At 38.2% G+C, this 25763-nt stretch overlaps 1 protein-coding gene across 1 annotated transcript; it reads right to left on the bottom strand.

Moving 5' to 3' along the window:
• Positions 1 to 24742: 24742 nt before the first annotated feature.
• LOC142633746 (uncharacterized) lies at positions 24743 to 25763 on the bottom strand. The gene has a single exon (XM_075808031.1). The coding sequence runs from the start codon at positions 25680 to 25682 to the stop codon at positions 25062 to 25064; it is 621 nt and encodes a 206-aa protein (XP_075664146.1). The 5' UTR covers positions 25683 to 25763; the 3' UTR covers positions 24743 to 25061.

Genomic DNA, 25763 nt, shown 5'->3' on the forward strand with positions numbered 1-25763 from the left:
AATCGAAATGCGAACCAAAGGTTTAAGTTGACCTTGACCCAATGATTATAAAGAATCACGAACCAAAGGTATAAAGTTTGAACGCCACAAGGAAGAATCCTTGATAAGTTCATAGTTCTTGAAGAACCAAAAGAGAGCAAAGCCTCACCTTTTCTGATTTTTATTCAATAAATTTTCTCAAAAAACGTTTACAGACTTTAGGACCTATTTAAGGACTCCACAAAACTTGACAGATAAGAAATATATTCTAAAATAACTCCTAATTGATACCTTATCATATCAGGAATCAAGTTTGACCTAAAAAGCATTAAATGCACCTAAAAACAAGGAAAATACCTAAAAAACGTACTAAATAATAATACCCTAAATAAAAGTTGATTTGGTCTGAAATTAGCAGATCCAAAATAGGAAAAAAAAATCTGCCTTAACTAATACAGAGGTGGAAAGTCAATCAGCCATTAATTCATGCCATAAATCACTCCCAATTAAGCCAGATCAGCCATAAATAGCTTGAATTAAATTTACTACACTTTCATCTTCCTTTGAGCCAAGCTTGGAATATCCTGCGTTAGAATCAGCCCAAATCTCTTGAATCAGCCCATTAAGTGCTTTTTGGATCTTCTTGGATCTTGCTCTTGTAATAGGCCCAACTGAAACATGCAATGGATCCTTGAATGCTTGTTGATTCTCATCACCAGGAGGGTGTTGATAGATAATGGCAGTTCTGCAGACATTCTCTACTACCCCGCATTCCAGCAAATGAGGCTAGGACGAGATTAGCTTCGATGAGTGAGTTCGCCATTGGTAGGATTCGGAGGAATGAAGGTGCAACCAGTGGGCACCATCACATTACCAGTGGTCGTTGGAACATATCCACAGCAGATAACCGAGGAGGTAAATTTCCTTGTTGTTGATTGTGCATCGTCATATAATGCAATTATTGGAAGACCAACTCTGAATAGCTAGAAGGCGGTAACCTCTACCTACCACTTGTCCATCAAATTTCCAACCGAGCACGGAGTAGGCCAAGTACAAGGAGATCAGTTGGCCGCCAGAGGATGCTACTTAGCTATGCTGGCGATGGACGAGCATATACAGGCAATGAGTATAGATAGGAGAAGGATCACAGCGGAACCCACTGAAGTATTAGAAGACGTCCCTTTGGACGAGAACCAGCCTGAGAAGTTTACTAGAATTGGGGCGAGCATGTAAGAGGGGGCAAAGCACGCTTTGGTCCGGTTTCTGAAGAAAAGCCTCGATGTCTTTGCATGAAGTTATGAGGACATGACTGGCATTGATCCGAGTGTTATTACCCATAGCCTGAATGCGTGTCCCTATTCAAAACCAGTGCGTCAGAAGAAAAGGATTTTCGCTCCTGAGCGAGACAATGCCATTAAGGAAGAAGTACAGAAGTTGGTTGCCGCGGAGTTCATCCGAGAAGTTTATTATCCAGATTAGTTAGCGAACGTGGTCATGGTCAAGAAAGCTAACGGCAAGTGGCGAATGTGCGTGGACTTCACTGATTTAAACAAAACTTGCCCCAAGGATAGTTACCCATTGCCACGCATTGACCAGCTGGTGGACTCGACGGTAGGTCACAGAGTGCTTAGCTTCATGGACACTTTCTCAGGTTACAACCAGATACAGATGGATGAAGTGGATCAAGAGAAGACCTCATTCATTACAAGCCAAGGGTTGTATTGCTACAAGGTAATGCCCTTTGGTTTGAAGAACGCAGGGGCAACTTACGAAAGGTTGGTTAACCATATGTTCCGTCCTCAAATTGAGCGAAATGTGGAGGTTTATGTAGACGACATGCTGGTAAAAAGCCAGGACGAGGATAATCATCTAGACGACCTTCAACAGGCTTTTGATACATTGCGGCGGTACAACATGAAATTAAATCCAAGCAAGTGTGCTTTTGGAGTTTCGTCGGGGAAACTTTTGGGGTTTATGGTGTCGCACAGAGGAATTGAAGCAAATCCAGAAAAAATCCAGGCGATACTGAATATGGAACCACCAAAAAATATCAAGGAAGTCCAGTCTCTTACCGGACGGGTCGCCGCCCTTAACAGGTTTGTCTCGAAAGCTACTGATAAGTGTTTGCCTTTCTTTAAAGTCCTTAGGAAGGCATTTGAGTGGACGGACGAGTGTCAAAGGGCCTTCCAAGACTTGAAGACATATCTCATGATAGCGCCGCTGTTGAGTCCGTCTGTACCTGGAGAAGAGCTGTATTTATACTTGGCAGTGTCCCCACACGCAGTAAGCTCAGCTTTGGTCAGAGAAGAGGGGAAAATCCAGAAACTGGTCTATTACACAAGCCGTGCAATGAGAGGAGCAGAAGGACGATACCCGATGATGGAGAAACTAGCCTTTGCATTAATCACGGCTTCTAGGAAGCTGAGGCATTATTTCCAGGCTCACATCATCAACGTCCTAACAGACCATCCCATAAAGAAGGCAATGAACAAGTTGGAAGCTGCTGGACGGCTAGTATAGTGGGCTGTTGAGCTTAGCGAGTTTGATATCAGATACCTCCCAAGGAATGCGATAAAGGCGCAGGCATTAGCAGATTTCATCGCAGAGTTCACCCCTAGCCAGGACGACCTAAACAGGGACGAAGGAATTGAAAGGTGGGTGATTAATGTAGATGGATCGTCCACATTGTATGCAGGAGGGATTGGAGTTATATTGAAGTCCCCCGAGGGTGACAAGCTGGAGTACGCGGCCCGTCTACAATATCAAACCACCAACAACGAGGCTGAGTATGAAGCACTACTCAAAGGATTGGAATTGGCTAAGTCCTTAGGGGCGGAGTCGATAATAATCAGAGGAGATTCTCAGCTAGTCATCAACCAAGTAAATGGAATGTGTGATACTAAGGAGGACAGGATGAAGAAATACCTCAGCAGAGTGAAACGACTCGCACGAAAGTTTTTAGTGATAAGTTTTGTTCAACTCCCTAGGGAGGAAAATATGGAGGCGGATGCCTTAGCAAAAGCAGCTTCGGCAGGAGTTACGAACGAGTACGACAACGTTTAGCATATGCCAAGCATAGACATTCTTGACATACAGCAGATAGGAGGAGGAGAAAATTGGATAAGTCCAATAGTAATTTATCTTAAAGATGGAAGGCTTCCAGAGGACAAAGATGAGGCTAGGAAGTTGAGGGTCAGGGCAGCCAAGTACGTCCTCATAAATGAAGTGTTGTACAAGCGAGGTTTTTCTCAACCTTATTTAAGGTGCTTGGCTCCTAACGAGTCAAATTATGTTTTGAGGGAAGTCCATGAAAGAGCATGTGAAAATCATTCAGGGGCGAGATCACTAGTCCATAAGATCGTCCGTGCCGGCTACTATTGGCCTACAATGCAGGCAGATGCTAAAGCCTATGTCAAGGTATGTGACTAGTGTCAACACTATAGCAATGTACCTAGACGGCCGTCAGAGTACCAAACCCCAATGATGGCCCCGTGGCCCTTTGCACAGTGGGGACTGGATATCCTAGGTCCATTCCCCTTGGGAACCAGACAAATGAAGTTTTTGGTGGTAGGAATCGATTACTTTACCAAGTGGGTAGAAGCCGAGCCTCTTGCAGCAATCACTCAGCAAAACGTGAAAAATTTTGTATGGAAGAATATTCTATGTAGGTTCGGAGTACCCAGGGTATTAGTATCGGATAACGGACGTCAATTCGACAACGCACCCTTCAGGGACTTTTGCAATCATTTTGGGATCAAGAATCACTATTCTTCGCCCTCCCATCCACAGGCAAATGGATAAGCAGAAGTGGCAAACCGATCCCTGCTGAAAATCATCAAGATTCGGTTCTAGGGGGCAAAAGGGATATGGCCAGATGAGCTACCAGGTGTTCTTTGGGCCTATAGGACGACTGTACGAACTCCGACAGTAGAGACCCCCTTTAAACTAGCCTATGGAAGTGAAGCTGTCATACTAGCAGAAGTTCATATGGCTAGTCACCGAGTGATGAAGTATCAGGAGAAAGAGAATGGGGAACAACTTCGTCTTGACCTCGATCTTATTGACGAGGTAAGAATGGATGCGGAGCAAAGGATAGCAAGGTACAAAAATCTTATGGCTAGATAGCATGATGCCATGGTGAAACCCAGACGGTTCAGTGTGGGGGACCTTGTCCTCAAAAGAGTCTCCTTGGCAACTAGGAACCCAGCTCATGGAAAATTGGGACCCAATTGGGAAGGACCCAATTGGGAAGGACCCTACAGGGTAATCAACTGCAAGAGGCAGGGGTCTTACTACCTGGAAGCTTTGGACGGGCGGAAGTTAGAGCATCCCTGGAATGTGGAGCACCTGAGGAGGTACTATCAGTGATAAGCAGGGACGAGATAAGTCAGTGACAAAGTTACAGCTATGATTTGCGTGTTTGCTTATATTTACTGTTGTGTTCTTACTACTACTATGGTGTGTATTAAGAATAAAAAGTGCATTAGTTCTTAAACTTTTGCACCATTTTACAGACCAGCTTATGAAAGACAAGGCTATGTATTTCCTAAAGTATTTTAATAAGGCACTAGCCTATAAGCGTGTGCCATACCTGTGGACAATGTTCATATAATAATATGGTTTGGATTTCTAATGTATTCAATGCATAAATCTAATTTCCATAATAATACCCACAAGGGGGCAAAAGCCTAAGACGAATGAAAATCTCTAGACGCAGTAATATTCGTCCAAGCTTTCCTTTAAATAAGGATAAAGCGAAAAGAAAAAAGTCAAGGCATACTTGTCCAAGCATTCCTTTAAATAAGGATAATGCAAAAAGAAAAAAGAAAAAAAGGCCAAGGCATACTCGTCCAAGCATTCCTTGAAATAAGGATAAAGCAAAGAGAAAAAAGCGAAGGCGTGCTCATCCAAGATTTCCTTTAAATGAGTATAAAGCAAAAAGAAAAGGCTAAGGCTCACTCGTCTAAGAAAGAAAGTAGGCGTTAAGGCATAACATTCCAAAGACGAGCAGCTAGTCAAGACGAGTAAAACATAAACGTTATGAACTTCTTGCGAGAAGACGAGTAATAATTGCCCAAAGGACAAGCAAAAGTAATGCAGTCATCATTATCGTCCTAAGTGGGTCGTCCACAAAGAAATCACATAGACGATCATTCAACACTTAGAACATTGTTTAAAAGACTAGCATAAATGGTAACAATGATGTATAAGCTCATCCATGCAATAGGTGATGGATAAAGGAAAAATATTCTTTAGTCTAAAGAGGGTAGACGACCACCGTCCAGAAACCCTTATAAAATGAGCCTTAAAAGGCAATTGTTAATAAGCTCGTCCAGAACATTCTAGATGAGGTAATTGTACTCGAATACATTTAAAAAAAAAAAAAGGAAAGAACAATAACACTAGTTTGACAAATCGTCTTCAAGAGGGGGGGCATCGACGTTGGGGTCGTCCCGAGCTGGTTTGGTGGAAGCGTCGTCCTCAATATTGGCATCGTCTGAGCCTGTTTGAAGGAGAGAACTTGTAGCAGCGCCAAGGTTGAGTTTAATGGTGCTAAAGTCAACTCTGGGAAAGTTGTCTATAGCGTCCATCCTAAAATCTTCAAACCCTGCTGCGTAGTTTGTGTCCAGCAGGTCAGTAAACTCCTTAGACGCTTTGAACTCCTCCACTGCTTCGTCCTTAGCTTTCTTGAGGAGGAGACTCAGCTCGTCATTCTTCTTTTGAAGAAGGTCGAGACGGTCGTCCTTCCTAGCAGCATCGGATTTCAGCTCCCCCACCAAAGCCTTCAACTCCTCAGCCTCGTCCTTAGCCTTGTTTGCCACCTCGGCCCAAGTCCTGTAGTCGTTCTTGATCTCTTCTATTCTTTTCTCTAGAAGGATCCTCGGCCTGTCCATCTCTGTGGCCTACCTGGACGCAGCTATGAACTTTGACATTGCCTACATGGAATATAAGAAGGTTCAAGAGATAAAAATAACATTGGATAACATGGTCAAACCAAGACGAGGCAAAAATGGTCACCTTAAAAAGGTCGTGGACGCTAGAGTGCTCGAACTCCTTTAAAGATATGTCGTAGCACGCAGCCACGTCCTCCCCTATCACAGCCTTTTGGAATCGTTCCCAAGCAAAATCCTCGTTCTCCAATAAATTTGTAGAAATCTTTTGAGGAGGCTGGGACGAATCAGAGGCAGGGGACTTGGACGGAGTGACGCGAACAGGCGTAGACGAGTCGATATCGACGATTGGGGCGGACGGCTGGGAGGAAGGAGGTTCAGGCCTAGCAATTTCGGGCCTGGACGACCCATGCTTGGCCTTCTTTCCTCGACGACTAGGCAAGCTAGCCAAGTCCAAGTGTTTGGACAAGCTTTTCCTCTTGTCTCCAGCAGCAGGATGAGGCTGGGGTTGAACTTCAGGTCTAGCCGCCTCGTCGATCACCTCCTTACCCTTATTTCCCTTCATGGTTGCCATTCTTGAAAAAACACGTGAACACATATACATACAAATAAATAAATAATAATAAAAAAATAAAAATGAAAAATACATATATCTTTAAGTAATAAAAGCACTCACGTCTACGGACGGTTTGTTCGTGCGCAAGAGCTTCGACGGACGGATCAGGGCCAAGTCCCCACTTGTGTAGGCGTTGAAGGGTCACCAACGAGTGAAAATCTCTCGCGGGGTGTAGACGAGCCCTGTGGACGCGATCACGGTGGAACTTACTCAAAGAAGGACGTCCAACAGCTGAAAAAGGAAGAAGGAAATTAAGGTTTGACCACTGTTTAAAGATGAAATATGACAAAACAAATAACAAAAAATGAAGGAAAAAACATAACATACCTTCTGGACGAAGGTTCCCTAATTCTCCAGTATAAGGGACAAATGCATCTCTACCAATCTCTATAGGATGCCCCGCCCAGAAACCAGAGACAAAGAAAAATTTTGTCTTCCAGTTTCTGTCAGACGAAGGCAAAGACTTAATCAACCTACAGTCATTGCCCATAGCTGTAAACTGATAAAAGCCTAGAGATTGACTTATCTCGGAGGGTTTATAATAGTACAGGAACTCGTCCACGGTGATAGGACGGTTCCCATCAAATACCTCCCTCCATAAGACTTGCATAGAGACAATAAGTCTCCAAGCGTTGGGGTTAAGTTGACATACTCCCAAACCCAGCCTAGTGAGTAATTCCTTACCAAAGGCATTTAAAGGAAATCTAAGCCCCCCTAACAGGTAAGCTTCATAAACACCTATCCCAAAACGGGGTTGACAACACCATTCCCCTCGGACGGCTAACCTAGGGTTCAAATCGTCGGGGATTTGGAACCAGCTCCTAAGAGCGTCTAACCTCTTCTCGTCCGTCTTGGAAGGGACTTCAATGGCACAACTATATACTGTTTCTTCTTGGTCCAAATGGGAGGACGGCGGGATGCTTGTCGAGGTATCAGCCCCTGAGGCTATCCTCGTCCTAATATTCTCCTGAAAGGTTTCAAAGGGAATTCTAGGAACACCAGAGGTGTATTCCTCTGTTGTGTGACCACTACTACTACTGTCATCACTGGAGGTGCTATAACTAGAAGAATCGTGATACTCGTCTATGGCCTTGACTACACTATCGCTAGACGAACAGGAAGCCATTGAGGACGTCCTAACACTTAGAAAGGAAAGCTTGAGATTTAGAGTAAAGGGAGTACCTGGCTCTAGATGAAAGATATTAAGGACGCTAAGAATACTCCTAGACGAGGCGACGGACGAGAATGTCAAAACAGAAAATCTAAAAAAGTGAGAGGGGCATGAGAGGGAAACCACTATTTATAGGTGGAAAAGTCTCGGTAATCGCAATGATGAAACCGATGAGAAAGTGACACATGGCATCTGCCTCGAGAAAGTAAGTCGACATAATCAACCCCCTATGAAATGGTGACACGTGGCACGCTTCTTAAAAAAAAAAACTCATCCTAAAGTTTGGTGATATGCTGTATGACCCCTGGACGAAGGGGCAACTGATAGGGATGAAGACACTCAGACCGTCCATGGTCATCACACCAGCAGCCATTCAGAAGGTAGCATCAAGACGAGTCTAACGCGCATGGTTGTCCTTGGACGAAAACAAACCTACATCACTCGTCCAAGGGAGGCGCACATCCTCGTCCTGAAGGAATTCGTCCACATGAAGACCCCTGGACGAGACCTTTACACTTGAATTACTAAGTACATTTTACCACTCTGTGACTTACGCATAACTTCCGATGACCGTTGTATGAGAAGATATAACTCCTAAACGGTTGTAGGAGTTATCCATGAACCCCCGACCTCCTCAAATCTAAGAGAGGTTACAATTCCAATAACTGCTCCTAGGACACTATATAAACACCCGTTTAGACCAATGAAAGGTACGTTTTGACGACTCCCAAAAAGTTGGAACTCCAAAAATACAGAGAAAAAACTAACTTTGCCATCGTAGGGTTCTTGGCCGGCGATCCTGGTCACCGTTGATTGCTTTTCTTTGTTTTTCAGGCCATCAAGAAAGCAAGTGGTCCTTTCAAGTCCGGAGCATCCAGCCTACTGATTTTCTTTGCATCATCAACTTATACTTGTAGAGTGACTATCGCACCAAGAGTTTGCGATGATTGTCTAGTATTTGCCATTAAGTCCCTAAAATGATGCCATTTTGGTCTGTTTTTAATATTTAATTTATTATTCATATTTTTATAATTTTTTAATAAAAACATTAATGAACAAAAAAAAAAAACCCCAGAAATTTAGAGGGTGCGGATTTTCATCACCCAATTCTCACTTTTCATCCCTCAATTCTCAAATTTTGTGGGCCCCACCTTAAGAATGCTTGTTTTGTTCAATTTTTTATCTCAGTTCTCCTGACTCGTTACTCAAAAAAGTGAGATAGAGTCATGAAAACTGGAAACAACTTTTAAGACTTTTCAAAAACTAAGGCCTTGTTTGGATTTAGCCAAACTCAGTTAACAAAACTGAGTTTTGTTAACTTATAACCCAAAAATCGCGGGCCCCACATCACTGAAGTCTGTTTGGCTGCTTAACCTGAATGATAACCCAGTTAAGAAAACTTAGGCCTTGTTTGGATTTAGCCAAACTCAGTTAACAAAACTGAGTTTTGTTAACTTATAACCCAAAAATCGCGGGCCCCACATCACTGAAGTCTGTTTGGCTGCTTAACCTGAATGATAACCCAGTTAAGAAAACTTAGTTAAATGGCTTGTGAGTTAACAAATTTGGAAACTCAGGGAAGCTGTTTTCAAGTTATGAGATATCTAAACTCAGTGGCACGCTTGTAATTTTGTTCAAATGTTGGGTCCCACAGAAGTGTATTGTTACATCACTATAGACCATTCCATCAATGCACAGCTTCTGAATGAGAGCAACGACACTTTTCCTTTACACTCTCCCAACTACCATATTCTCACTCCTTTCATCTCACTTCACATTTTTCTTCTCCCAAACCCACAGCACGCACAGACTGAAGCAAAGCGCCATTCACTCCGCCGATCAACACCTTCTCTCCGTCGATTAGCACCTGCACACCGAGATTTACACAACTCCGTTCATCGATTGTGAACTTTCCGGTGAGACCCAAATGCAGCCTCGCCTTCTGTTGGGTTTTCTTTCATTATTTTCTGTTCTTCCATTACCATGTTCCTCCATTTTTTGTGATGAGTGCTACCATTCTTATTGTTTATGATTCAGTAGCAATGTTGTTAGTGGATTTTCAACCCCTCCATCTGTTGGGTTTTATTTTGATAATTTTTGTTTTTTTAGCAATGTTGTTAGTGGATTTTCAATAGTAATGTTGGGTTTGATGATTTAGTAGCAATGTTGGATTTTTAGTAGCTTTTATGCTTCTTTTTTCGTTTTGATTATTTCTTTTTTTTTTTAGAAGTTTCTCTGTCTTGTTCCTTTGTTACAGCCATGGTATTATGGGAGCTTTGCTTTGCTGTTGGTTTGGGAAAAAAAAAATAATTTGGACCGAAACTCTACCAAAACACCATCACAGATCCCTTTTAGATTTAGTTTTTGTAATCGTCATTTCTTAAGAAAACTAATCACCCTTATGTTGTGGGTTCCCTTGCTTTGCTCATTTTTGAACAATGTAAACAATGTCTACTTTGCTCTAAAAAAATATTAGTATTATGAACAATGTCTGCGTTGCTCATTTTTTAGGTAAAGTAATCGTCATTTTTTTTTCCTTGCTTAATCTAGCTATGGGTTCCCCTGCTTATTTGCTTACTGATTATATTATTTGTCGACATAGTTCATATGATATTCTTATAATGGAAGATGGATGTGCCTTTTTCAAAAAAATATTAGAATCAAAGATGGATGTGCCTTGTTACTCTATCTTGTTTTTTATCATGATTGTTACTTTAGTTAGTACTTAGTTTAACCGATAAGATGTAGCTATTGACAAAATATACATCAATAGATCAATAGAGTATGTAACATAGCTAACTATATCCATATCCATAAACAATATGGTGGGTTTTTAAGGGAGGATAAAGTCAAAACTATTGTACGTTAAGAAAAGACCCTTAAACACTATTGTCTAACTTTGATTGAATACATGGAAATGTTTATTGTTTATATGTGATTGTTATATGATCAGCAAGGCATTTGTTAGATGGCTGGGCATTTAAGGACGTGGGACGAAGACTGTGTCGATGAACTTTATGACATTGTCTTCGGCCAATTCCTGTTGGGTAATTTTGCGGCAGGGCTTCTTCGTGAGCCATTGTGGGATGTGATCACAAACACTCTCAACGCTCGAACTGGGAAGGATTTCCGCAAAAGGCAGGTTATGTGTCGGTTCATGCATATCCGGAGGGAGTATTGTAGGGCCAACAGAGGTCGTCATGGGCCAAGGCATGAGTGGCCAGTGGTGGATTCAGATGAGGGGGCTGGTTCGGATGAGGGGGCTGGTCTATCTCAATAAGAGGTGGTTGGTGGACTTCGAAGCATTGTAATGCATAGCTAACCATTTTGTTTATGCTAACTTATTTTGTTACTACTATGGTTTGTAGACTACTATGGTGTTGTTAGTGTACAATTTCACATGCACTATCATATGGCTATTAGTGACCACTTTTGTAGAAAAACAATGCTTTGGTCTTTTGACTTTTTGTATGTTACATGGTCACAATGTACATGTTTACCTATAAACTGGAGTATACCTATGTATGGTGTTGAGTGCTTTTCCTGTAGTGCTTTTCATGTACTGCTTGTTTATGATAATTTCCTTGTGCACTTTCTTTGTACGAAACATACTGCATGTTGTGGTAACACATTAATATTCCTTGTTCATTTATTTATCTGTCAATACAAAGTGTGTTTTATTATTTACCATGTGAGATATTTGAATTAGATGGCACATGAATCCCAAGATGCGGATGACAAAATGTGGCCTCCCCATGTAGAACACATATTTATAGAGATTATGGTGGAGGAAAAAATTAAGGGTAACATGGAGAATGGTGTTTTTAAGGGCCCTATGTGGGCAACACTGACAAAAGAACTTAATAAAAGGATTTGTAAACTTTTCACCGCTAAGAAAGTCTTCCAAAAGCACAATAGGTTTTGGGGTAAACAACGCAAGTGGAGTCAATTGTTGAATCGTACAGGGTTAGGGTGGGATGAAGCCACCCAAACTGTTACATGCATTGACGAGATTTGGGTGAATGTGGTGGCGGTATGTTACTTTATGCATTTCAAGTTTCATGTTAGTATTGTATGCCTTTGCATTGTTGTGATTACTTTGCTGCCTAACAATTGTTCATATGCTTGTGTTGTTGTAGAATGATTCGAAAGCAAATAACCTGTGAAATAAGGGATGCCCCGACTACGATAAGCTGAAGCAGTTGTTTGCCCCCAATACTGCAAATGGGCACCTTCAGATTTCATCAAACAAACCTGCACTGATCAGCGATGAAGAGCGTGCACTAGAGGATGAGCTTGCCGCTGATGCTGTTGTTATCCATCTTGATGATGACTGTTACATCCCTAACTTGGATAGTATTCCTTGGAGTACGAATGAGACTGATGGTGTTGACCAAACCCAAGCTGCAGGCAAGTGTCCTATGCAAGAAGCAAGTGCCAAGGGTAAGAAAGTGGCGAAGAAAATAGACAAAGTAAGTGAGATGACTGTGGCCCTAAAGGACTACACCGCAATGACGAGGGAGAGGTTTAGCGGTAACAGGGGCAAGTCAAGTGGCACTTCTGAGCAATTTGTTCAATCAGCAATTGCAGGTGATCCATGTTCTCTAGGGAAAGCCATTGACATGCTTAATTAGTATGAGGACCTTGGAAACAAGGCACATTTAAAGATCTCAAAGGCTTTCCATGTGAAAGAGAATAGGGTGGTGTTCATAGGCATGCTGGAGCATAGGAGGCGAGCATGGATGGAGGATATTCTTAACCCAGAGGATTGAGACATGGATGTTATTTTATTATGCTATGGTTATTGTAGTATTCTAGTATTATGTGATGGTTATTGTAGTATTATGTGATGGATTGAGACATGGATGTTTTGTTGATTATTATTTTTTCTCTACTACGAATATTTGTCAGGTTGCTTTATTTATTTCTAGACTTGATGCAGTCCTATATGTTGAACAATATTAACTTATTATTCAGAATATATTTATGATAATTTCCCCTATTCGCATTTGTTTTTTGTTTAGTGCTTGTTATTAGCATTGGTTTACTATATAAAATAAAATGGGTTAATAGTATGTCGTTGTGGTGTGTAGGTGACAATGGCATCAAGGAGTGAATGGTTAGATGCATTCCTGGCTTATGATTTTGACAAATCATACTTTGACAATTTTAATTATGATGATGCTAGTGATGATACTGATGATGATGACTGGTGGGGTTTAAAGTGTGATAGTGAAGATGAAGCAGAGTTTAACTTGGTGAATCCTTTGGTAGGTGAGATGTTCACCTATATGCAACGACATTATGATAAACAGCCCATGCGTGATAGTATCCTCACGGGCCAAGGATACATGGAGGAACTTGACAGTAATCCTAATAAGTGCTTTGAGATGTTTCGCATGACACGCCCGTATCTGTTACATTTAGTAGATGAGTTGGTCGGTCATGAATACTTAAAGGAAGGGCAGGGTGATGTGGATGCCACGCAGGCGGTCACCATGTTGTTATTCATACTTGGCCACAATATTCGAATGAGGTGTGTCACAGACAGATTTCAGCACTTAACTGAGACGGTGTCCCGCCACTTCCGCAGGGTGTTACGGGCTCTTCACTCATATGCAAGACATCTGATTAAGCCAGATCCAGAAGTAGTTTGCCTCCCCAAACATCTTCGGGTCAACAAGTACTGGCCATGGTTCGAGGTAATATATATCACTTAATTAAATTGTATGCATATTCTGTTTAACTAGGTACATACATCATCAGTACTTATGTCATGTGCAAAAATGTGTTGGGGCAATGGATGACACCCATGTGAGTCTTCGGCCTCCTAAACATGCAACTCAAGCATACAGGAGCCGAAAGGCTATTGTAACCACAAATGTGTTGTGTGTGTGCAATATGGATATGCAATTTATATACGTTCATGCGGGGTAGGAAGGTAGTGCTAATGACTCATGGGTGTTGGAGGAAGCAACTAGTGACCCAAAACATGGATTCCCATGGCCACCTATTGGTACTACAATTAATCTCAAAGGCTATCAATTTTTACATGTTTTTTGTTATAGCTATTGTACCCAATTCTAATTAGCTTCATAAACATGTAGGTTCATACTACTTGGTGGACTTAGGCCTACCTATTGGCACAAGTTTCCTTCCACCTCACAAATCTACTAGGTACCATGCCTAGGAATTTCATTCTAGTAACAGGAATCCAACAACCAAGAAGGAGTTGTTCAACTATTGACACTCTTCCTTGCGAATGGTTATTGAACGGTCGTTTGGGGTGCTAAAGGCTCGTTTTTCCATCCTCAATTTAATGCCAAACTTCAAGCGTAGTAGGTAGAGCTATGTGATTACTGCATGTTGTTGTCTACACAATTTTATACGCATTAATAACCGTTGTGATGAATTGTTTAACACATGGGCCAATGTCAAATATGAAGGAAATCATGTTGTTCCGCCAATTAGTGGCAACAACAGAGTTTTCACCAACACCGCAAACCAGAGGCATGATGTGGAAATGTCGGACGCATCAAAGAGACGTATGGCCAACTTTAGGGATGACATCACCGATGCTATGTGGGCTGATTATGTCGCTCGTAGGCATTGATTTCGCACATGAATTGTATTGTAAATGCTTATATTTTGATATTTATAGACTTGGTAGCATAGGCCTGGCGATTAGCATTTACTAGGTGCATGTTCAGCACATGTTAAGTATTTTTTTATAACAGTATTGCACTATTTTGGAACCACGAATGTATGATGTGCATAAGTTTGGTATTTAGTATTTGTACCATTGTATTATGCACTATTATTGTAGGGTCAATGCAATTAGAAGTTTCCACATTTTGCCTACTTTTTACTTTGGTGATGATGGGTGATTTCATAATGGTATAGCATGATTTTATGTTGGGATTAAATTCTGCTTGCCATGTTTTTATTCAAATCAATGGTTAAATACACTAACAACACAGCTGAATCATAAACGATAAGAATGGCAAAAAATAAGAATGCTACCATTACAAAACAACAATTTTATATATAAGGTTACAATAAGTCTGTCATTCAAAACACATAATAGAATTTCATTATCCAAAACACTAATCCAAAATCAGAATCATGGTAGACACATTTGCTATAATCCAACCTCCCTATTACCAAGTGAATATATAAAAAACACCACAAATGCCAACCATGACATAAGTAGACCAATTTGATATTTACGTGCTCGCGCATTGGCCATACGAAGGGAAACCCTTACTTTTTCAGCACTACGCTTTGCTACTCTTTCCCGGTGGAGTAGGTCTGCTATTGTTGCACGAGCTTCCATCTCATTGTTTTTTGCCACAGCTACCTCGGCCTCAAGTCTAGTAAATTTTGCAATGACAATCGGTGCTGTTTCAGCTCCACGCCTACATGGGATGCCATCTAACCACTTAAAGGGCTTACAATATTCATTACTGCCTTGCATATTAAACAGAGCTAGTAAGTACATGAGGTAAGGAGTATAGCAACTTTAACCATGAATGAACGATGATAGTAAGCGCAACTAATACTTACAGGTTTCCAATGTCTACAGCCATAAAACCGTCTACCGAAATTATGGAGCTGTAAAGATGTCCGCAACACGCACTGATCCATGTCACACACATGTCCCCTATAGTTGGAGTTATAGCTACTGGCACTTGCCTCCGACATTGTTGTGAAACGTCCACCCCTACAAGGCATATTCACTGTCATTCAACACATAGCTAACCATACTAAAAATGTTCATCTAGTTGTATGCAATAAGAGATGACACTAGTGCAGCCATGAATACAGTTGTAATACTACTGTGTTGCATGTACATTGGATTTCAAATATCCATGTAAAACCAGTGTACTTTAAGTAGGCACTATGAAAACCTTAAAATGCCCATACAGCAAAATTAATTGAGACACCATCAGATTTAAGCATGCCTTTCACATTTAAAAATAGAAGCATCTAACTATGTCCATATTTGTGCTCTTGTCATTTAACATTTCAAATTGCTGAAGAATTAAAATAATGACAGATATAGTGGAACTTCAAGTCTATGAAACCATTTTACATTTTGCATCATTGTAGATAACATCTCAAGGTCAGAAAGTAGCACTTAGTTTATTAAATGACCTAATGTTGACCAACACAATTTTAGTCAAAAGTCACACTTTTGTTTCTCACAGAGACAACTTATGAGAGACAGCAATCCACTAAGGGAAAAAAATTTCCAGCATTTCAGAAGGATGAGGGCATCCATCGTAGTCCTGATTCCTTGGATACTTGTCCAATTAACAATCGAAGTTTACACAGTCATGGGTTCTCAGGATCTCAATTTTGAATTTAAAGGCACAAACAGCCCTATATTGGTTGATCATAGTGCTTTTTATTTATGTAAATTTCCAACCTTTCTAGTGCAGCCATGAATACAGGGGAAAGCACACAGTCAGGTTCAAAAAACTTCTTTTTAAGAAATCCTAGTAGAAGTTGTGTGTTTATGAACCAGGCTACTAAAGCTTAGGCCTACTTATTGAAGTCATGATTAATTTTTTATAAAGTTCCAATAAAAAATATAATTGCAAGAATTATGAAAAAGAGCACTTATTTATGAATGACTAGAAGATCTGAATTGGACAAGCTAACAACAAAAAATGGGTCGTAGAAGCCCAAGAAATGAATTAGTAAATTCATAGGGTGGGTATAAAGGACAATAAGTCCGAAAGGTAATAAGAGGTAAGGGTGTGATAATTGGGCTAGGGAAGCCCAAAGGATCTAGCAAAAAGCCTATAGAAGTAAAAGAGGTAAATAAGATGAAAATGGGTCGAGGAAGCCCGGGGAATGAAACGGGCTGAGAAAGACCAAAGAATGAAATGGGCCGAGGAAGCCCAAGGAATGAAATGAGCTGGCCTAGTAGGAACGTTGGCCAGTAAAGCCCAAAAGAATAAAGAATGTAAGAAATGGACTGGTAGGAGTTTCAGCCTGTAAGCCCAAAGGAAACAACAAAGTAAAAAAAGATAAGTGATATCATAGCAGGAGCAATGCAGTGGCATAGCAGGAGCAATGCAGTGGCATGGCAGGATCACCAGCTAGCCCGCAGACATGGAAAAGAAGAGGACATGGGCTAGGTAAGGGGGAGAGGGCTTGCACTCAAGCAATGCCTAGTCCAAAGAGGAGATGGAATATAGAGAATGAGGACCCAAAAACCCATGTATCTTTCACGCCATAAGAGTTAAACAGATACTAGAACATACAGTAGAATCAGACAAACGCGGAGGCAATGACAAATGCGTGAAGGCCAGAAAAGTAATGGATTTAGACGGAAGTGGAGCATGCACACAAGATTTAGGCACCACCTACCTGTACCCAGCCAATACAGGAGAGGTGGCCAATGGTCAGAGGTATGAGAATGTGTGGTCTGGCGATGGGGAGAAGGGAGGAGCTTATTTTGGGGTTCTCGCTCAAATTGTTTTGGGGAGAAACGTCTTACTAGGATGACATCTCACTCAAAAGAAGTAAACATGAGTTGGAATCACTAGATGCATGCCATAGATGTAAGTAAAGGAAAGGTTTAACCCTTATCCGAATGAGAGTATTAAGAGAGGTAAGAGACAAAACAAAACCATTTTTGTCTAGGATTGAGGCGTGCTGAGCCAGCATAGTGTAATGGTAGTGGCTGGGCAGCTAGCAGACTAGTGGGCAGTCTTGGAAGGATGCACACAATGAGCCAAATGAGGTTAAGGGGTAAAAATGGTAAATCTTGTCACGACAAGTAGTATAAAAGACCATAGGCGTAAACAGTGAAACGGGGGAGGAACAACGGCAAACGAAAAAGAGAGGTAGAAAGAAAGAAAAGAAGCAGAGCAAACAAAGAAATAAAATGAAAGGAAAGATACATAAATCCAAAAGAAAAGAAGAAACATGAATGCTAGGAATAGAGGCATGCATCAATAGGCTACTCATTTCTTTCCCTCTCAATAAACCCACTCTCTGATAAGCTAAGAAATCAAGCTTAAGCCATCTAGGTCATTTTTTCAAAGTGTGTAATCTCTATGGCAAAAGTTCCCTCTGAGGTTATCCACATTGGAGATCAACTCTTTTTTGGGCTTGTGTTTGCTGAAGAGCTAAACTCATTTCTTTGGCAAACGAATCCATTCTTTTAGTTGATAAATGATTAACTCATTATCTTACTACTAAACTTCTTGCCGTAATTTTTTTGTTCATAATTATATTGCTCTTTTCTCCCTTGCTATGGTACTCATGTATTATTGTTGTTAGTAGAAATGTTTTAGTTATCTTGCTACATCGTGCATCTTGCTGCAATATCTGTAGCAGTCGCTCCTGTTGTGAGCACGCAATACACTCAAGACTCCTGTCAAGGCGTGTCTATATGGGGATGGCCCAACTTGCACACAAGCTAGCCTAAGGTGTGTTTTAGTTAGGCCAGTCCCAACTCTCCTACTCCAAAATCTCGGGTTGTGGAATAGCAGGAGAAATCATGCCCAAAACACAAAAAGGCCCACCACAATGATGAAAACAAGAATGAATTTTAGAAATAAATTTCAGATTTGATTTATATAATGAAAACATTAATGAATTTTAGAAACAAATTCCAGATCTGATTTATATGATGAAAACATGATACAATAATGCGTTTTAAAATGCATGCCAATATAAATCTAGAGATAAAATTTGCAAGAACTTTTTTTAACACAAGAAATAGTAAACTTAGACCTAAGATTCTAAATAGAAAATAATCCTAGATTTAAAATCCAAAACTTATAAACAATGAAGATCTAAAAATTAAAACATGTAAAGAATCATAGATCTACATTTATTGGCATGTGAATTAGCGAAATCTACATTCTAGAAATATGAATCATCCAAAGTTTAGAAAGAAAATCAAGCAAAGAATTGTGATCTTCATGTTAAACATGCAAATAAATAATAAACATCTAAGAACAAACATACAAGCACTGAGATCTACATTTTTTTTTATATGCAAAGAATCCAAATTGAAGAACAAACATGCATGAAAGATAAAGCACAATCTGTTATTAACCAAAGCAAAGAGAAATTTTCTTAGAAATAGGAGAGAAGAGATCTCTCCAACCTCTAAGAAAAATACAATAACAAAGAAGAAATACTTGAAGGGACAGTTCTACAGAAAATTCTGGTCTAGTGAAAATTATAATTTTAAGAGAGATTCAAGGAGTTCTTCAACGTTGGAAAAAAGGGGTCCTGAAATAATGAGAGTTCTCCTCTGTTTATAGAGGTGTTTAGGATTTTAAAAAATAAGGTATTTTTACCTAGAAAATCAGTAAATACGAATTGAGTAAATTCTATCTTCAGAAAATAGATTTTGACGAGATTAAAATAAGAAAAATGGGTAAAAAAAAAGAATATTATGGGGATGTGCCGACCAATACTATTGAAGTGTCGATTGGCACTCTTGGAATGCCAAATTGGCACTTCAGTAGCATTTTTCAATTTTTTGATTTTTTTCCAATTTTGACCCTTTTCAACTTTTTTTGAGTTTGGAAATGTATTAGACGTGTTTTGAGCTTATTTTCTTGATAAACCTTATTTCCAAGTGATAATTAGGCTTTTAAATTAGTTATTTTCATATAAATTACTTTAAAAATCAAATTATCTATCCAAAATTAATATTTATTAGCTTACTTATTTTAATCTCATGCAACAAACCACATTTTAAGAAAAAGACTTAATGAATCACAAAAATTCATTTTATTAATTTTAATTAGTAACCAATCAAAATTAATTTCAATTAATCATGCGTGATAGGTTTCACCTAATTGAATGCATGTAGACCATTGAAACTTGATATTGCGATATCTTTTGATTCAACTGTACGATTAGGAAACTAAATGTATCATTGCGATTGTTAAAATCTCAAGATCATTTTCATGACATGTGATGAATGAGCTAGTGGCTAAAATGTGACCATGATTTTTGGGTACATATATCCTTTTCCAAGATTAAATTATTGGTGTAAAATTTGGTGTCTATTGTGGAATTTGGGTTTTTTTTTTTTTTTTTTTTTTTTTTTTTTTTTTTTTTGTGAGTGAGTAAATATGATTGAATAGGATTGGGGCATGTTACATGTGAAAAAATGTACCCAACAGAGGGTTGACATGACACAATCAATTTCTAAAGAAAATTTTGAAGTGTTTGAAAAAGATCAAGACTTGCAACAAGTTGTTGAATTGAAGCTTGAAGATAGCACTTTTCAGAAATTCGATAAAGAGGTCAAAGAAAATAAGATTGAGTTGATTGTGGATATTGACGGAAAGCAAGAGATTGTAATTATTATGAATATTGTGGAAAATTCAATTGAGGTCAAATATGAAGATGTGCCTATAACCCACAGTCCCCAAGTTTTGGTCGATTTGTAGAAGATGACTAGACAATTTGTTGATTTTCCTTGAGTATAAAATTTTGATTTTATTATTAACCTTTTGTTGATTGATATTGCAAATAAATTGAAGGCAAATGAGAAGAAATTGTATGCTACACTATATGACTGATACAAGTTTCAAAACGGATCAAGTTACTATAACATTCAAAGTATTTTCGGAGGGGAAGATTTTAGATTTTGACTATCAACTTGAGGACACTTTTTCTTTTTCTTTTTTCAAGTGGATGGGTCTGATGTAGGATAGGATCTACCATTAGATTTTTGTTATTTATTAAATTTGTAATGTAATTTTTGGAATTTTAAGTTTAGGGTAATTACTTCCTTATTTTTAGGTGATCATAATGTTTTTTAGGATAAATTAGGTTCCTATTATGTTTCTCAAAAAAAAAAAAAAGTTCCTGTTATGGTTAGGCATTACTGAAATTGACCCTATAAATTTCTTAAAATTTCATTTCAGTTCTCTAACTTTGCTTTCATTCATTTCAGTCCTCTAACTTTCAAATTTATTCAATTAAGGCTTTTCCACCAACTTTTCTTAAATGTTGTGGTTAATTTTTCAATTCTTTAAAAGGTTTTTTGAAATTAAAAAAAATTCAATTAATGATTGAAAAATATTTTCTAGATTTTTTTTTGAAAAAATTTTAACAAAAATTGACGGAAAGATCATAATTAAATAAATCTGAAACTTAGAAGACTGAAATTAATGAAAGAAAAGTTAGAAAACTAAAAAACTTAGAAGGCCAGTTTTACATTTTAGCCTTTAAAATACATATTCTTGTTTGTCAAGTTTTAAGAAGCCTTTTTTAACAAGTTTGTAACCATTTTTTTAACAATTCAAATTCAATTTAATAAAACTATAGGATTTTCTCTCAATTTTTTGGTAGATTCATGACTTCTTTCTCTCAAAAGACTCATGAAAAAGTAAAAGTGTTTTGCTTATTGTAGAGTTTGCACTCACTTCATGATCAATGATTCATTATAGAGGTACCATCACATTCCCCAATTGAAGATTATGCATTCTCTTAGTGTTGCAGGCTAAGTAAAAGGATCCCCCTAATCCTTTCTTCTTCTTGTTCTTCTTCTTTTTCTTCTTCTTTTTAACAAAAAAAAAAGGATGAATTTCAGAATTTATTTTTTCTTTCAACTATAGTGCAGTACAAGTGTCTGAGATGGGAGGACCTGTGTGTACCTTTCTAATTATTGAGCCCAAATTTAGGTATCCACTACATGCTTCTTTTCTCTTATTACCTAATTAACAAATTAAAGTTTCAATTCTATGGTCTAGCATTTGTTTTGGTGAGCTCAACTTTTGTCTTGGCTCCACTCTCACAGCTTTTAATGCATGATAGGTGGACTTTGTGATCGATGCACCAACTATAAGGTCATAGAACTTAGCCCCACAAGGCCGCAAGAGTGATACCCTCTGGCCAATCACAGAGAGGCATGCTATAAACTCGTCATTCATTTACCCTTGTCAGTCTCCCTCAACCCAAAGAAGCTTGATGTGGACATTAAGGAGCAATTAAACGTCTGAGCAAAAGTAGAATTGCATGATTTTATTCTTCGAATGAAAAAAAAAGGTATTATTCTTAATATATATATTCTCATATTTGTTTATTTGCTATGTGAATTTCTAAATTTTTTTTAATACAAAATAGAAATTCTGCTCTAACCTAATTTAGATGTATATGTATGTGAAACTTCATTCCGGAGACTTGAACTCCGGTCCTTAACCCTCCACATCTCAAAAACACTTATACTTGTAAAGTAACCATTGTACCAAGAGTGTGCAGTGGTGATTTATCATTGTTAATACAACATACGAAGAGATAAAATGTATATAAGATTAATGCCATGTAACTGAATTCCTTCCTATTTACACACATGTATTGATGTACATATATAATTAATCCTACTAGTAGTCATATGCATGCATGTAATTTTGGAAAACTTTACCAATTTGAAATCACTTTGGTTGAAATTGAACGTGCCACTAGTTTCAAAATTGAAAGAATGGATTACTAGATGATCATGTGCAAGGCTAGTTCTTAGGCTAGACCATTTAGGCCAATGCCTGCCCCTATTATATATAAAATGTCCCAAATAATTAATTTTTTTGATTTTTTTTTTACAAAAATATAATGGAGGAGCTGTTTGTCCTAAATCTCTAAGGGTGTGTTTGTTTGGAGGTGAAACAGGGCAGATAGAAAACTTTAAAGAGAAAATGGGATGAAAAACTTTTTTGAATTGTGTTTGGTTGGTTGGAGAGGAAAGAAAATAGTGGGGCTCAGGTATTTTCTTCCCAAACCCACCAAGATGTTTTCTCCCCAAAATGGAGAGAAAACTGTGTGAAGATGATTTTTTCTTGATTGACAAAAATGCCCATGTGCATGTGCTTATGGACTTCTTCAAGTTACCTTTATTTTTTTCTTTTTCTCCCCTGGGTAGTAACATTGCCTTTTTTTTTTTTTTTTTTTTTTTTTCTGGGCAACATTGCCTCTTCTTTTAATTTTTTTTTTCTGTTCTTTTAATTTTTTCTTTTGATTTTCTAGGTCTGGGCGTGCCTTCTTTCTGTCTTTTTTTTTTCCTTCCCCTAGGCAGCAGCGTTGCCTCTTCTTCTTTTTTTCTTTTTTTTTTTCTTTTGATTTTTCAGGCCTCGACATGCCTTCTTTTTTTTCTTTTTCTTTTTTTCCTTCTTCTGGGCAGTAACGTTGCCTCTTCTTTTCTTTTTCTTTTTTCCTATTCTTTTTTTTTCTTTTGATTTTCTAGGGCCTGGGTGTGATAGTTGTTTTTTTTAACTAGGTGTGATAGTTGTCACTTTTTTGTTTTAATTGGGCATTATACTTTAACAAGGGTATATAAGTAAATTTATTCAAACTTATTTTTTCCATCCCTCCACTTTTTCACTCACAACCAAACAAAAAGGAGAGAAAATAAAAAATTTTCTATCCTTCTACCATTTTCTATCCACTCACTTAATTTTTCACTCTTCCAACCAAACGGATCCTAAAAAATTAAGGGCCAGTAGGCAATAGAAATACAGCCTAAATGAGACAAAAATTTATATAAAAAATTGTTGCAAGTGTAGCAAATCATCATTAATTATCAAGAATTTATAACAACTTAGGGTCTATTTGGTTGGGGAGAAAAGTGTGTTTTGTTGGGTCAGGGCATGACAATATTTGTGGTATTACAAATTGCAACTCTACTATTAAGTTGTGTGTAATATGATAAGCTAAATCCTAAAATAAATCAAGGTTACAATACTTGCATTACAAGTAGGTATATAATTAGCTTACTCGTCCTCTAAGTAAAATTATGATAACTTTGTTCATCCTCAAAGTTGGATTTAAAAATACACAAAAATTAGAGTTATATATCATACTTGGGTCTTTAACTAGGATGAGTGTTTGGTATCTCTTATTTCACTTTTCAATTGATGGTGATAGGTGTATTTCTTTCATAATTGAAGGGAACGCTTCTTTGTCTTTATCACATTCCAAACTTGACCCACTTGAGATGATCCGTCAAATAGGCGTGCGCCCTTAATTTGAGATTTAAACACATAACACTAATTGCTAGCAATTTCAAATTAATCTTGCAATTTGTTTAATTAGTAGAAATTTTAGGAGCTGTGTTAAAAAAAGTGACACTTAAAAAAAGAAAGAAAAGAACGCTAATAATTGCAAGGAAGGAATTCTCTTCATTCTATAAAGAATAAACAGGAATTTTTATTTATAATTATAAAAAGGTGGCAGAAAATTCAATCATATTAAGGAGTAATTCTTAGATATTTTCGTAGTATGGAAAATGATATTCATTTCTCTCACATTTATGATGGAGTTCACTCATTAAATTCATGGTAAGGTCTACCACGAATGTGAGAGATAAACACCATTTGTCTGTACTCCAAGAGTACTTAAGAATTTTTTCATATTAACGTATCTAGAAGAGAGCTTCACACACATATACACTTAGATTGTATAGAAATTCTTTCTTGTATAAAAAAAAGAATTTTTTTCAAATTAAGACCAAAATTCTTGTACATATTCCCATAAATAAATAAATAAGATTCTTATACATATTACGTACATTACATAGATTGCATTCTAATTGTAATTTATAAACCTTAATATAGCACTATAAAAGGATGAAACAAATCAAATATAATAAATTGATGGGTGTCGGCTTAACTTGTCCCGTATATGGCAGGGTAACCTTACAACCACCTCAATGAATCAGAACCACAAATATGACGATCATATATATATATATAGAGTCTACAGAGACAAAGCGTTAGAAACCTAATAAATCCAAAGCTTTCACCTTACCAAACCTGAAATGCAATACATTTTTTTTTTTTTTTGAGATACATTAAAATTCAACACTGGTCGTGGGCAAACATAACGCTCTTTATTAAATCTTCTTTATCATTCAAGCTCGCAGTAGGTAACAGCTTTATAAAAAGAAGAGAAACGTATAAACGAGAAAGTGATCTGAGAAAAGGAAATTTCATGAAATTTTTTTTCTTTTTTCTTTTTTGTTTTGGTGGGGTTTCTCTTTTTATTATCAACATGGACATTGAGACAGTAGATCCGAGAGGAAGAGGGTAAAAAACAAAGGAGTTGAACCAAAATCAAAAAGATTATCCGAAAAATCCTAGAGTTCTTGTTCAATACAAAAGTAGTTAACAGACTCCCTTGACAAGTAAACCATAAAGTGCTATATCATACGATTATGAATAAATCATGTGACTTTAATTTGATATAGCACAAAAAGAAAAAGAAAAAGAAAAAGAAAAAAAAAAGAATGATAGGTTTACTTCAAGTGGAGGGTGTAGCTAGGGAACAACTTTCTTCAATTCATACACATCCATATGGAACTCTAACCAGAATTGATATGACAGAAACCCTTGCATGAGCGCAAAAGATTAGAAATTTCATTTCATCGACCCCACACAGCATGGTACGGTGATTCAAGTGCAGCCGTTCTTTTTTGCAGCTTAAGGTCCTTGTAAAACTTGTTAATAAACTCTTCAGCTGCTTTGTCCACTTGGCTATCACCATCGTCCTTCAATGGAAACGGCGAGTCTGTCACTCGTAGCTGCCTCACCATAGGGCTTTTTCCAAACCCAGGTAATGTAACCAAAGGAGAGGCCTCAACTATGTCATTGTTCAACATCTCCAGCACTTTCTGGACCGCATTAGCAGTGGTCACATCGTCATAGCCGTAAGACTTGGTGAAAAAATGGTGGTGGTGGTGCTTGCGCTTGTTGAAATGAAAAGGGTAGTGATTAGCGGGGCTATTGCTACAGCTGAATTCATATTCACGTGGGGATATGAAGGAAAGGGAATCGTTGGATTTGCAACTCAAGGAAGAGAAGTTGTTGTGGAACATGAGGTTGTTTGCCATGGTTTTTCCAGCTAGCTTGCCACGCTTCAGCATCAAATGGAGATCAACCATTATTTTGCTCCTGCATATGCCTTTTCTTATCATGAAGAACACTACACGTATTATGTTCCATAGCTTCTTCGCTACCACCGGTGGACTTGGTTCCATTTCCATTTCTAGTTTTTGTTTTTGTTTTGCTTTAAGAGAGAGAGAGAGAGAGAGAGAGAGATCTAAAAAACTTTTTTTGGTTTTGCT

This window comes from Castanea sativa, chromosome 1 (assembly GCF_040712315.1).
Source record: "Castanea sativa cultivar Marrone di Chiusa Pesio chromosome 1, ASM4071231v1".
Lineage (NCBI taxonomy): Eukaryota > Viridiplantae > Streptophyta > Magnoliopsida > Fagales > Fagaceae > Castanea > Castanea sativa.